The following is a 15,630-nucleotide window of genomic DNA, read 5'->3' as shown; positions in this document are numbered from 1 at the left end:
CCATCAATTGGGGAATGGCTGAACAAAGTGTGGTATATGTTGGTGATGGAGTACTATTGTGCTAAAAGGAATAATAAAGTGGAGAAGTTCCATGGAGACTGGAACAACCTCCAGGAAGTGATGCAGAGCGAGAGGAGCAGAACCAGGAGAACATTGTACACAGAGACTAATACACTGTGGTATAATTGAACGTAATGGACTTCTCCATTAGTGGCGGTGTAATGTCCCTGAACAACTTGCAGGGATCCAGGAGAAAAAAACACCATTCATAAGCAAAGGATAAACTATGGGAGTGGAAACACCGAGAAAAAGCAACTGCCTGAATACAGAGGTTGAGGGGACATGACAGAGGATAGACTCTAAATGAACACTCTAATGCAAATACTATCAACAAAGCAATGGGTTCAAATCAAGAAAACATCTAATGCCCAGTGGACTTACGCGTTGGCTATGGGGGTCGGGGGCGGAAAAGAAAATGATCTATGTCTTTAACGAATAATGCTTGGAAATGATCAAATAAAATATATTTAAAAAAAAAAAAAGAATCCTAGAGATTCAACCAAAAAGCTAATTGAAATCATCAACAACTTTAGCAAAGTTGCAGGATACAAAAAAAAAACCCACATAAATCATCAGCTTTTCTATATATCTCCAACACAGCTCAGCAGCAAGAACTAGAAAGAGAAATCCCATTCAAAATCACCTTAGACAAAATAAAATACCTAGGAATCTATCTGCCAAGACAAACACAGGAACTATATGAACACAACTACAAAACACTCGCTACACAACTAAAACTAGACTTGAACAAATGGAAAAACATTAACTGCTCATGGATAGGATGAGTCAATATAATAAAAATGACCATCCTATCCAAACTTATTTATCTATTTAGTGCCATACCCATTGAACTACCAAAATACTTCTTCACTGATTTAGAAAAAACCATAACAAAGTTCATTTGGAGGAACAAAAGATCAAGGATATCCAGGGTAATAATGAAAAAAAAAACACATATGATGGGGGCCTTGCAGTCCCTGACCTAAAACTATATTACAAAGCAGCAGTCAACAAAACAATTTGGTACTGGCTAAGAAATAGAAAGGAAGATCAGTGGAATAGACTGGGGGCAAGGGACCTCAGCAAGACAGTATACGATAAACCCAAAGATCCCAGCTTTTGGGACAAAAATCCACTATTTGATAAAAACTGCTGGGAAAATTGGAAGACAGTGTGGGAGAGACTAGGAATAGATCAACACCTCACACCCTACACCAAGATAAATTCAAAATGGGTGAGTGACTTAAACATAAAGAAGGAAACCATAAGTAAATTGGGTGAAACACAGAATAGTATACATGTCAGACCTTTGGGAGGGGAAAGACTTTAAAACCAAGCAAGAGATAGAAAGAATCACAAAATGTAAAATAAATAATTTTGACTACATCAAATTAAAAAGCTTTTGTACAAACAAAACCAATGTAACTAAAATCAGAAGGGAAACAACAAACTGGGAAAAAATCTTCATAGAAACCTCTGACAAAGGTTTAATTACTCAAATTTATAAAGAGCTAAATCAACTGTACAAAAAATCAAGCCATTCTCCAATTGATAAATGGGCAAGGGACATGGATAGGCAGTTCTCAGATAAAGAAATCAAAACTATTAATGAGCACATGAAGAAGTGCACTAAATCTCTTATAATCAGAGAGATGCAAATCAAAACAACTCTGAGGTATCACCTCACACCTAGCAGATTGGCTAACATTACAGCAAAGAAAAGTAATAATGAATGCTGTAGGGGATGTGGCAAAGTAGGGACATTAATTCATTGCTGGTGGAGTTGTGAACTGATCCAACCATTCTGGAGGGCAATTTGGAACTATGCCCAAAGGGCGACAAAAGAATATCTACCCTTTGACCCAGCCATAGCACTGCTGGGTCTGTACCCCAAAGAGATAATGGACAAAAAGACTTGTACAAAAATATTCATAGCTGCGCTCTTTGTGGTGGCCAAAAACTGGAAAACGAGGGGATGCCCATCAATTGGGGAATGGCTGAACAAATTGTGGTATATGTTGGTGATGGAATACTATTGTGCTAAAAGGAATAATAAAGTGGAGGAGTTCCATGGAGACTGGAACAACCTCCAGGAAGTGATGCAGAGCGAGAGGAGCAGAACCAGGAGAACATTGTACACAGAGACTAATACACTGTGGTATAATCGAACGTAATGGACTTCTCCATTAGTGGCGGTGTAATGTCCCAGAACAATTTGCAGGGATCTAGGAGAAAAAAACACCATTCATAAGCAGAGGATAAATTGTGGAAGTAGAAACACCGAGGAAAAGCAATTGCCTGAATACAGCGGTTGACGGGACATGACAGAGGAGAGACTCTAAATGAACACTCTAATGCAAATATTATCAACATAGCAATGGATTCAAATCAAGAAAACATGTAATGCCCAGTGGATTTACGCGTCGGCTATGGCGGGGGGGAGGAAAAGAAAATGATCTATGTCTTTAATGAATAATGCTTGGAAATGATCAAATAAAATATTAAAAAGAATTAGAAAGAGAAATTCCATTTAAAGTCACACGAGACAATATAAAATACTTAGGGATCTATCAGCCAAGACAAACACAGGAACTATAAAAACATAACTACAAAACACTTTCCTCACAATTAAAACTAGGTCTAAACAATTGGAAAAACATTAACTGCTCATGGGTAGGACAAGCTAACATAATAGAAATGACAATCCTAGCCAAACTAATTTATTTATTTAGTGCCAAATCCATCGAACCACCAAGAAACTTTTTACTGAATTAGAAAAAAAAACATAACAAAGTTCATCCGGAAGAACAAAAGATCAAGGATATCCAGGGAAGTCATGAAAAAAATGTGAAGGAAGGGGGCCTAGCAGTACTAGATTTCAAACTATACTATAAAGTAGTGGTCATCAAAACAATATGGTACTGGCTAAGAGACAGAAAGGAGGATCAGTGGAATAGACTTGGGGTAAGTGACCTCAGCAAGACAGTCTATGATAAGCCCAAAGATCCCAGCTTTTGGGACAAAAATAGACTATTCGATAAAAAGTGCTGGGAAAATTGGAAGACAGAACGGGAGAGATTGAGATTGGATCAACATCTCACACCCTACACCAAGATAAACTCAGAATGGGTGAATGACTTGAATATAAAGAAGGAAGCTATGAGTAAATTAGGTGAACACAGAATAGTATACTTGTCAGATCTTTGGGAAAGGAAAGATTTTTAAGACCAAGCAAGAGTTAGAAAAAATTACAAAATGCAAAATAGATAATTTTGAATACATTAAATTAAAAAGTTTTTGTACAAACAAAACCAATGCAACCAAAATTAGAAGGAAAGCAACAAATTGGGGGAAAATCTTCATAACAAAAACCTCTGACAAAGGTCTAATTACTCCAATTTATAAAGATCTAAATCAATTATACAACAAATCAAGCCATTTCCCAATTGATCAATGTGCAAGGGACATAAATAGGTAATTTTCAGATAAAGAAATCAAAACTATTAATAAGAACATGAAAAAGTGTTCTAAATCTCTTATTATTAGAGAAGAAAATCAAAACAACTCTGAGGTACCACCTCACACCTAGCAGATTGACTAACATGACAGTAAATGAAAGTAATAAATGTTGGAGGGGATGTGGCAAAATTGGGACATTAATGTGTTGCTGGTAGAGTTGTGAATTGATCCAACTATTCTGGAAGGCAATCTGAAACTATGCCCAAAGAGAGCCTGTCCGCCCTTTGATCCAGTCATAGCACTGCTGGGTTTATATCCCAAAGAGATAATAAGGAAAAAGACTTGTACAAGAATATTCATAGTTTCACTCTTTGTGGTGGCAAAAAATTGGAAAATGGGGGGGATGCCCTCTGATTGGGGAATGGCTGAACAAATTGTGGTATCTGTTGGTGATGGAATACTATTGTGCTCAAAGGAATAATGAACTGGAGGAATTCCATGTGAACTGGAATGACCTCCAGGAATTGATGCAGAGCAAGAGGAGCAGAACCAGGAGAACATTGTACACAGACTGATACATTGTGATACAATCGAATGTCATGGACTTCTCCATTAGTGGCAATGCAGTGATACAGAACAACCCGGAGGGATCTAGGAAAAAGAACACTATCCACATTCAGAGGGAAAACTGTGGGAGTAGAAACACAGAAGAAAAACAACTGCTTGATTACATGGGTCAAGGGGGATATGATTGGGGATATAAACTCTAAATGAACATTGTAGTGCAAACATCAACAACATGGAAATAGGTTCTGATCAAGGGCACATGTAATACCTAATGGAATTGTGTGTCGGCTACGGGAAGGGTGTGGGGAGGGGAGGGAGGAAAAGAATATGATTCTTGTATCCAAGGAATAATGTTCTAAATTGACCAAATAAAATTTTTTAAAAACAATAAAGAGAAGTAGCTATATTACAAAAAACTTACCCATTTTGCATCCTTATTTTTTATCTTTTTTTAATAAACCCTTATCTTCTGTTGTGGAATCAATACTGTGTATTGGTTCCAAAGAAGAAGAGTGGTAAGGGCTAGGCAATGGGGGTTAAGTGACTTGCCCAGGGTCACACAGTTGGGAAGTGTCTGAGGGCAGATTTGAACCTAGGGCCTCCTGTCTCTAGGCCTGGCTCTTAATCCATTGAGCTACCCAGCTGCCCCCCATTTTGCTTCCTTATTAAGCATCTCTATCTCATTTGGTCATAAATTCTTCTACTGTTCAGAGATCTGACAGATAATTTCTTCCCTGCTCCACTAATTTGCCTATAATATTATACCATGTCTAAATCACGCAATTATTTCAAACTTTTCTTGGTACACAGTGTGAAATGTTCTAGTTTCTGTAAGACTACCTTCCAATTTTCCTAGCAGTGTTTGTCAGTGAATTCTTGACCCAATAATTGGGATCTTTGGGTTTTACCAAATACTAAGTAACTGTTAATTTGCTTCTGTATACTGAGTACCTAATTTCTTTCACTAATCAATCTCTTTATTTCTCACCCAATACCAGATTGTTTCAATGACTACAGCTTTGTAGTATAGTCTGAGATCTGATATTTCCTGTCATCCTATTCTTTTATTCATTTCCTTCTCTTTCTCCCTGTTTTTTCTTTTTTACTTCTGACTAATGCCTCCCCTGAAGCTAGGTGGCACATTGGATAGAGCCCTAGACTTGAAATCAAGAAGATTAAGTTCAAATCTGGCTCAGGCACTTATTAGCTACATTACTTTGGGCAAATCACTTAACCCTGTTTGCCTCACTTCATCTTCTATAAAATGAGCTGCAAAAGGAAATGGCAAACCACTCCAGTATCTTTGCCAAGAAAACCCCAAATGTAGTCACGAAGTCAGACACAACTGAACAACAACAAATGCCTTCCATAATCTTTCCTCCTACATATTACTCACTTTTTCTTGACCTCTTTTCTCTCAATTTGCCTTCTAGGTAAAGCCATGTTTCTGTCCCCAACTGTACATATGTATATTTGTTTCTCCTTTAACCAATTCAGCTAGCAGTAAGATTCAAATGTCATATACTTCTCATCCCACAGTGGTCCCACTTGCTTATAAACTCTTCCTTGTATTCCCCATTTATATAAGATAATTTCTTCCATTCTCCTTCTTTCTTATATCTTTTCCCAATGCATTCCTTTTCCACTTCCATTCAATCTTCTTTTGAGATCATCCAAATGTAATGGAATCAAATCCAGGCCTTTTGTCTAATTAATTAGTCTCCCTCTAGGATTCTGGTGATGGTAAAGATCAGAGGGGCTATATGTATTCTTTTTCCATTTAAAAATATAAACAGTTTAACCTTGTTTAATCTCCTATAATTTTCACTCATGTTTACTCTTTTACTCTTCTCTTGACTCTTGTGTTTCTGTCTTCTAAAATAGTATATTCCAAGCTCTCCACTCCTTTGAATTGGTAGCTGCTATATGTTATGTGATTCTTACTGTTGCCCTTCCATACTTGAATGCTTTCTTTCTGATTGCCTGCAGTGTTTTTTTCCTTGACCTGGGAGCTCTGGATTTGGGCTAAATTATTCTTAAAAATTTTCATCTTCAATTTCCTTCAGGAAGTGGCCAAAGGACTCTTTGAATTTCTACTTTCCCCTCTGGTTTAAAGATATCTGGAAAATTGTTCTTTTATGAGTTCTAAAATATGATGTCTAGGATCTTTCTTATTCAAAGCTTTCAGATAATATATTGATTCTTAAATGATCTCTCCTTGATCTATTGTCCAGTTCAGTTGTTCTTCATATGATATATTTCATATAGCCTTCTTTATTTTTCAGTTTTTTTGGCTTTGTTTTATTATTTCTTAATGTCTCATGAAGTCATTAGCTTCTATTTGACCAATTCTAATTCACAAGGAATTATTTTCTTCATTAAAGCTTTGTACTTCTTTTTCTGAGCTTTTATTTTTCTTTTCATATCCTTCCACTCTACCTTTTGTCTCTTTTCTCATTCCTTCTTCTATTGTTCTCATTTGGTTTCTAAAATAATTTTTAGCAACTTCTTCAACTCTTCTAGGAGTTCTTGTTGGATTTATGTCCAAACTGCATTTGTCTTTAAGGCTTTTGGGGGGTAGATTCTTTCAAGTTATGCTCATCTTCTGTATTTGTGTCTTGAACATCCCTGTGACCACAGTAGTTTTCTATGGTCGGATTTGCTTTTTGTTGGCTAATTCTTCTATTCTATTTCTTGGCTTTGGACTTTATATTAGTGCTGAGCTCTGCACACTTCTGAAGGGAATATGTGTTCTATTCACTGCTCTCCTTGTCTGAGTTCTACAACTTCCCAACTCAGCTTTAGATCTATCAGCTTGTTTCTGGTTGGGATCTTCAACAACCAGCTGTAAGACTCATTCACTATTGGCCTGTAAGACTCATTCACAAGGAGGTCTTGCAGGGTCAGAGACTGAACTGTAGGCTCCTCTTTGGTCTGAGACAGTGCTTTTTGCTCTTTTGATCAGAGCCACTCACACAGCTACCGTGTGCTTCCTGGAACTTGTTCCATGCTCAGTCAAAACTAGGGCTAGTACTCATGACCATATTGTTCTCCACCTTGAATTTGTTACTTGGCACTGGATATGATGTAACAGGGCTGTCAGATACTACATGTTCTTGTACCCAGCACTTGCTCAGGGTTCCCCTGAGATCTCTTTCAGGTGCCATATCTCACCTCTTGTTCAGTTCCTGGGTACTAGAATGCTCCCAGCTGCCACTACCACAGCCATGCACTTCTGGCCACATTCCCTCTCCAGAGTCCACAGATCCCTATGTCTTCCTAAGCTGCCTTAGTCAAAAACAATGCCTCATGATTTCTTCTTGGATTTCCTAATCATAATTCAATCTGGTACATTCTCTTGTTAAGGAGCTACTGGGTAATGAGCTAGACTCTAATGTTTCATCTCACTCTGCCATCCTTATTCCATTCCCCAGGTGCCATATTGTGATGTTTCTACTTCCACAACACCTTTCTTATCCAACCCCTTCACTCTATTCACAGAGTTATAATTTTAGTTCAGGGTCTTGTCACTTCTCACCTAGATTATTGAAACAGTCTCTGAATTGGTCTCCTTGCATTAAAAGTCTTACGTCTCCAGTTCATTCTATACACTGCTACCAAAGTAATTTTTGTTAAGTTCATATCTGACTTCTTGATGCTAGGATCAAATAAAAATTCCTCTGCTTAACTTTTAAAACCTTAAACAGCCTAGTCTCAATCTATCTTTGTGTTCTAATGGAACATTATTTTCCCTCCTACACTCTGTGATCCAGTCTAACTGGACTCCTCTGATCCTCATAGATAACACCACATATCCCCTTGTACTAGTTATCTCCCAAACATGGAATGCCCTCCCTCAGAGAACCCCCTTCTTCTTTAAGACACAGCTCAAACATTACACTCCACATGAAGCTTTTCCCAATCCCCCCAACTGTCAGTGCCCTCACTCCTTTGCTATTCTGTATTTAATGACTGTATATATTAATATTGATTCATCTTATATTTAGGTTGCATATATTTTCATATATCTTTGATTCTCTTAGTAGAATATAAGCTTCTTGCAAGTAGAACTTATAACCTCAAAGCCTAGTGTAGAGCCTGGCACATAATGAGGGAATGATAAAAACTTGTTGAGTGATTGGCTGACTCCTGGCTCTGATATTTACTAGTTGTCTGACCATGCTATCATCTCTTTACAAAAGAAATGCTTTACCTCCCTTTTCCAGTGGAAATTGGACTTACAGGCCTTCAAATTATATTTAATCAATTAAAAGTAAGCACTAGCCTATGATAAGATAGGTAAAATTAGTGCCTACCTTTGAGGTCAAATCAATATTAAATCTCCTGCCTTCTTTAACAATTTGGGAGTAAGTAATCCTATTCTTCTTGGTTGAATCAACATCTTCTACAGGTACATTTTCAGCTTTTTCCTGTTCCAGAGGTGATTGGCTACACTCCGCATCACCACCACAGTTTTCATTCCCCAGTGGCATATCTCCTTTGGGTACTTCTTGTGCTGTATCTGGCTCACTGAGCTGTGCTGTTAATTCAGACGTATCAGAGCAAGCTGTGCCCATCGAGTCCAGAGGGTCATTTGAGCTAGCAGACGTCACAGAGGTCGGATTTTTCTGCACAACACCAAGTTCTTCAACATGTTCATCTGACTCCTGACTAAATGAGAAATAGCAATATTCAGCAATAAGCCTAATGTCAAAATAGCAACTTAAATCAGGAAATTTTTATAAACATGCTTCATCTACGGTAATTTCATCACAACTAACTTTCCTTGCCTTCTTTGGTACTAAAGAGTCCTAAATATATTCCATAGGATCATGAGATAATGGTGTGAGAAGAGATCACAAAAGCCTTCTAATCCAAACTCCTCATTTTACAACAGAGGAAAATAAAGACAAGAAGGGAAATCATTCACTTAAGGTCACAAAACCAGGCAATGATACAAGGAGGATTGGAACCCAACTCCTCTAACTCCAAATATAATGCTTTCTCCACTGTACTTAAATAGGTTTTTTGTGGAAAATCAAATAGGTTATTATCTGTAAAAGTCTACATTTGTATTTGGGGAACAATTGCCATATATACACAAACATGCATATAGTATATACATACACATAGCCACTGCCACATGCACACATGTTTCTATAGATGCATATATACACACATGAGTATAGACATATATATGTACATAGTATGTTTGTACAGGTGTGATGATATATAATGCATTATTATGTGTACTCATATATGTATGTGAATATACACATATAGACATATAAACACTTCTAAAAGGTAAGGATAGGGATTGTCTTTGTATCTAATTCCGTGTCTTTTCTGAGGATAATAAAAAATAAAAATCTTTCCTAACTTCTTTACCAACAATAGATGGTCAAAGGGTTTTTTTCCTCCTTGGATCTTATCTGGCCATTCTATTCCTAGCAAATTTTTCTATACTGTTAAGCTCATTTTCCTAGTTATCATCCTTAATATCAATCCTCACCAAATATGTCCGGACTACTGAATCAAGAACTCTGATTAGTATATGACAAACAGTATTTCCCAGATATACCTAATCCCTACGTAACACTGGCAGGAAAACAGTATTTTATCAAATTATCCAATTGCTTCAGTGTCTAGCATAATTTTGCTGCAAGTCCCAAATAAAGAATTCAAGTAATATTTGTCAAGTATCTGCTGTGCTGGGTGCTGGTGGTCAATCAGTCAACCAACATTTATTAAGTTCCTACTATATACTAGGCACTGTTCTAAGTGCTATGTAGAAAGGCAAAAAACAATCCTTGCTCTCAAAGAGCCCACATTCTAATGGGGGAATACAAGCAACTATGTATAACTATATACAAACCAACTATACACAATATAAATTGTGGAGTCTCAGAGGAAAGGAGTTAGCATTAAAGAAGTCTAAGGAAGGCTTCTTGTAGGTGGGATTTTAGCTGGGATTTGAAGGAAGGCAGAAGGTGTAGGTGAGGAGGGAGAGAGTTCGAGGAATGGGAAACAGTAAATAAAAATGATGAAAATGGCAGAAATAAAGATGAATAAAATATGTGTCACCAGGGAACTAGTGCAGTTTAAGCCCATACCTCCTTTTCCCTTTCCTTCTCTCTATCAATCAATACATAAACATTTATTAATCACTATGTTCCAAGCACTGTACTAAGCATTAGGAATACAAGAGGCAAAGGACATTCCCTTCCCTCAAGGAACTAATGATCTAAAGGGGGAGACAACATACAAACAAATATATTCAATGCAAGCTAAATTCAGGATAAAAAGGAAATAGTAAAGAGAATGGAGACACCAAAATTAAGCAAGATTGAGAAAAGCTTTCTGTAAAAGCTTCTTCTACCCCTCCAATTACTACAACCATCACAAAAACACTTCATTTCTAGCTATTCTCTAAGAGAACTCATCTGCTCTAGACAGGTCAGGTCAATGGCTTAAGTCATTCCTTCTTAGGCAGCTTTCCCCTTTCATGTCTTTGACAATTTAGGTCTACTAGTTACTTCAAGATTCAACTCAAAGTTCTCTTCCACTGAAGTCTTAGAAACAGAGAATCACAGACTTAGAACTGGAAGGGGTCATAGAGGTCATTTAAAAAAACTTCATTTTGCCTACCAAGAAACCCAGGAATTAGAGGAGTCAAGTGACTTGCTCAAGGTCATGAGGTCAGGTACCAGGTATCCAGGTCAGGATTTGACTCCAGATTCTCTATCTCTCAATCAAGTTTTCTGCTTTATCCAACCTAATCTTTCCTAACTTTACTCCATGCTAATCTTTCTATAATTATTTCCAATTTCTTCAATATTTATACATGCAATTCATACTCTATATTCACATCTTGATCTGTAACTGTTCTTTACTGCTTTTGTGTGTGTATATGTGTATGCATACATACCTATATATTGCTTTTTTTTTAAAGTTCATTGATATATTTTGTCTTTTACGTCATCTACATTTTCCCTGCACCCTTTCCCTTTTTCTTCTCTCAAAGAGCCAATTTTTATAACAAATATGTTTTTTTAATTTTAAAACCCTTACCTTCCATCTTCGAGTCAATACTGTGTATTGGCTCCAAGGCAGAAGCGTGGTAAGGGCTAGGCAATGGGGGTGAAATGACTTGTCCAGGGTCACACAGCTAGGAAGTGGCTGAGGCCACATTTGAACCTAGGACCTCCCATCTCTAGGCCTGGCTCTCAATCCACTGAGCTACCCAGCTGCCCCCATAACAAATAATTTTTAAAAGATGAGAAGAAAAAACAGGCAAAATCAATTTTACACCTCAAAAAAACATCAAAAACAACTAACCGATACATCAGAAAAATCCATTTGGCTGTGAGGTCATAGAAAACAGGTACTATCTTTTACCTTTCTTTTTAATCCCAGTGCTTCACAACATGCCTGGCAACATAGTAAGCACTTAATAAAAGTTTGTTTACTGATTTGGAACTTTCATATGGATGGTAAATTACTTTTAGGCTTCTTTTGAGAACTGTTTATCCAAACTTTTTTTCCCTTAAAACCCTTAGCTTCCATCTTAGAATCAATACTAAGTATTAGTTCCAAAACAGAAGAGCAATAAGGGCTAGGCAATGAGGGTTAAGTGACTTGCCCAGAGTCACACAGCTAGGAAGTATATAAGGCCAGATTTGACTCTAGGGCCTTCTGTCTCTGGGTCTAGCTCTCAATCCACTGAGCCATCCAGCTGTCCCTATTCAAGCTTTTAAGTACTTCTCTATTTGGAATGTATTTTGGTGTCATTCCTCTTTATTGTCTATATATCTTAGATATCAACCCCTTCTCAGAGATATCTGAAAATTACCACCACTTCCCATTTGACTACCTTCCTTCTTATCTATATTTTAAAATTAAATTAAATTTATTTTTCAAACAACTATTATTGCTTGGTAAGCCATTTAAAGTCCATGACTCTTTTCTCTGGAATTTCACTCCTAGCTACAAGTTCCCTCCTTCATCAGCCCTAGATCTGTGTCTCAAGACTGGATAGTCTGCAAAAGAACTGACAGTTGGTAGCTATTTTATCAAGTTTAGGTTCCTCTGTTCAGGATTTAGGATCTCCTCTTGCCCTGGTGAACAGGCTCTCCCTGAGTTAGAATGTTCCTTTCCTGGCTAGACTTTATGTCTATTATTCTGGGATCTCTATGTCTGTCTCCCTATGCTGATCTGGACTCAAAAAATAATGCACTGTGATTTTTTCTTAGATTTTTTGACCAGGACTCAGTCTAGTGCACTTTCTAGATCTGTTTGGAAGAGTTGTGTGGTAGAGCTGGGCTATATATACTCATACTGATGCTGCTCCAACTTGGAACCTAGGGTTATAGATACTCATTCCTCATCATATGAGATATTTCCCCATACTAGATTGTAAGTGCCATGAGGGAAAGAAACATATTTTTCTAGCCTATGCATAGTGCCAATTTAACAAATGTGCAATGAATAGAATTAATCTTCCCAACTAGATCATTAATATCTAGGGCAGGGATTGTTTTCATGTTTTATATCCCTCAAAGGACCAACTCTAGGGGTATGTAGACAGATGGTAATTAAACACATTTGGAATACTTTTGTATACAAATTGCAATAAAGATTCATTACTTTAGAGAAAGCAAGAAAAATCAGAAAACAGAAAAAATTCAACTAATTCCAACTAGGCATTCAGGATCTTAAAAATTATAGTAGCAATGACTATAAAGTGCCATACTAAAATGTACTCAATGCTGCAGCAAAAGGAGTGATTAAAGAAGAAAAGAACTCACATGAATACCAAGAAACAAAATATTTGTTTCTTCTAGAATTCTCTGGTCATTTTACTAAAATGTCACAACAAAGAGTGTCCTAGTAGCAAGCATTAGAGAAAAAAAAACACAGAGGTACTAGGATGAAGTCCTAGGTAAGCCACAGAGATTTCTTGAGCCTCCATTTCCCCATTCATAAAATAAGGCAAATATTATATTACCTGTCTTGTCTACTTGATGGGATTACTATGAGAAATAATTGTCCCTGCTTAAGGTATGAGGTTTTAAAATTTATCTCATAAAAGCAGTTTGGTAGGATCTCTTCTTTGCCTGTTTTTAAAAACAATCATTTTAATACTGGAGTTATTATTTAAATGCTTGACAGAAATCACTCTTAAATCCATCCTGATCCTATGGTTGTGTTTTGTTTTTAAAATTTGGAAATTCACTTATGACTTGCTTAATTTCCTTTTTTGAGAATGGATTAGTTAAATTATTTCTCATTCATTATTCTGAGTTATTTGGATGTTTTTGTAAATATTGATTTTGCTTTCTATTTTTGATTGTAGCCATATAGTTTTACTCTTTTTTATCAAATTAGCTAATAGTTTATCTACATTTTAGTTTTCTTTTAAAATCTACTAAATTTATCAATTGAACTTTTTCTTTTCATTTTTATCTTTTTTTGATTTTCAGATTTTGTATACTTACTTGGAGTTTTTGATATGTTGCTTTTCTAGTTTTTTTTGCTGTTGTTGTATGCTCAATTAATCAATCTTTTCTTTCTCTTTTTTTATTGATGAAAATGTTTCTTTAATCTGGGTTAAGCCTGATTTGGGCCAGTACCACTGGCATTTTAGGCTGAATATTGGAATGAAATGATATACTTGTAGGTCACTGAACAGTTAACAAAAGGATATTTACTTAGCAATAAATGACAAGGCAAGGATAAGCATGGAAAATATAACTCAACTCAGCTTTGTGAAGCTCCAGGCCTCTGAGTTACACATCACTGTTTGCCAGACAAGCCTCAGAGAAAGACTAGAGCTCCTCCTGGGGTTTTTTGTACTCAGGTGACCAGAAGTGACCATCAGTCAACAGCCTAAGTATTCGGTTCTCTGAGTCAATAAAATCTCTAGGACCATTTCAATAAATTCTAAGGAAAAGCTAGCCTAATTTGTATGGGGTGGCCCAGGCAAAAGGCAGACTAGCATAACAGATAGATAGCTTTGGATTAAGGAAAACATGGATTCAAGTCCTGTTTCTGATGGCTACTAAAGATGACTCTGGTAAGTTGTTTTACCTCTAAGAGTCCCAAGCAACATTTTAACGCTATCAGTTACAGAGAAATTGCCAGTATGCTTCAGCAAAGAGAATTTTCATACCAGAAAGACCTATACTAATGGAACTAAAGTCTAGATTTTAGAAAAAGGAGGATAAAATTTTTAGGATACCCTAACCTAAAATCTGTATTTTTAAGTCTGAATATTCACAATTTTATTCTCACCTCTAAGAATTCTTGAGAAGAATTCCATTAGCCCCTGAACCTAAGCAATTAGAATAGATCAATTAGATCAATCATATCAGATACCTAGTTCTAAGGAAGTAGACTTTTCACCCTGAGCAGGATCTCTTAAGGTGTATATAGTGGGTGGTATTGCCTGTTTCTCATTCACCACAACAAGGAGAATAAGTAAGAGAATTGAGATTGTTTTGCCTGAAAAGATCTAGGAGAGGGGGAAGTGACATAAAAATGAAATTTTAAAAAGCTGTGTTTGGAGATAGAGGGCCTGGATTTAAAATTTGATTCTGCCACTTACTGAAAAGTTACCTGAATGGTCCCTTGATCATCATTACCCACAACTGTTCTACCACCATGATTAATAATTCTGAAATCCCTTTAATCAAACCACGATTTCCTATTATTCCATCTCTTCCTATGGCTTATTCCTCATAAATTTGTTCTGTCATAACCATCATCTCTGCTTGCTCCACACCTCAGTATCTTGTCATGCTTAGCACCTCTGCTCTGACTTCACTCTCTTCCTTTCCCAGTTCTGACCTTTTAACACTTAACCAATTCAATATTGCATTCTACTCTCACGTTCCCTTGCCTCTCTGTCCTTTCCTTGTTCACATCTTCTAAACTCCGTCCCCAAGCAGGCTGCCTATTCTACTCTTTGCCTCCTCATAGCACATAATCATGCTCACTGGGTCTGCCATAAAATTCTATTATCTAATCGTAACTGGGCTCTCAGTTCAGTAAGTGATTCTTTTATTTCTCCTTGATTCTCTATCAAACTTCTTATAGGAGATAACTCCAAAATTTACCATGTCTCCTCAAACCTCCCATCCATCTTCTTAGCAAAAGATGTTGCTTCCGAGAAATTCAAGGCTATTTGCCATAAGCTCCTTCTTCTCCCCTTCCCTGTATCTCACAAAGTCCTCATATTTCATTTTCTGTTTCTTTACTCCAGTGTGATGAAATAATGATCTTTCTTCTAACCAAAACAACCCTTTTCCAAACCTGGGCCCTTGATTTCATCTTTTCTCATGTTCTTTATCAAAACTATGGCCATCCATCCAGGGGAACACACTCTGGAGAAAGGATCTACAACCTCCACCATGACCACTACAGATAGGACAGACATGAGGGGGATTCGGGAAATGGCATAGCACAAGCAGATAAAGTCACCTCAACCAATGTGAATACTACATCCCCTAGTAATCCAATGCTTACAGTGAGAATTCACCAGGC

The 15,630-nt window shown here is 36.9% G+C and overlaps 1 protein-coding gene across 9 annotated transcripts in view; it reads right to left on the bottom strand.

Moving 5' to 3' along the window:
• CHM (CHM Rab escort protein) overlaps positions 1-15,630 on the bottom strand; it is a 555,159-nt gene that overhangs the window by 471,363 nt on the left and 68,166 nt on the right. For all 9 annotated transcript variants that reach the window (XR_008914554.1, XR_008914555.1, XR_008914556.1 and 6 more), the window contains one exon: positions 8,403-8,757. Coding sequence is in view for 5 of the 9 variants with exons in the window: in XM_056808972.1 (XP_056664950.1) it covers positions 8,403-8,757 (355 nt within the window). In the remaining 4 variants the exon portion in view is untranslated. The remainder of the gene's footprint in view (positions 1-8,402; positions 8,758-15,630) is intronic.

This window comes from Monodelphis domestica, chromosome X, assembly GCF_027887165.1.
Source record: "Monodelphis domestica isolate mMonDom1 chromosome X, mMonDom1.pri, whole genome shotgun sequence".
Taxonomy (NCBI): domain Eukaryota; kingdom Metazoa; phylum Chordata; class Mammalia; order Didelphimorphia; family Didelphidae; genus Monodelphis; species Monodelphis domestica.
Note: the sequence above shows the minus strand (reverse complement) of the source record. Positions and strands in the feature narration are given on the sequence as shown.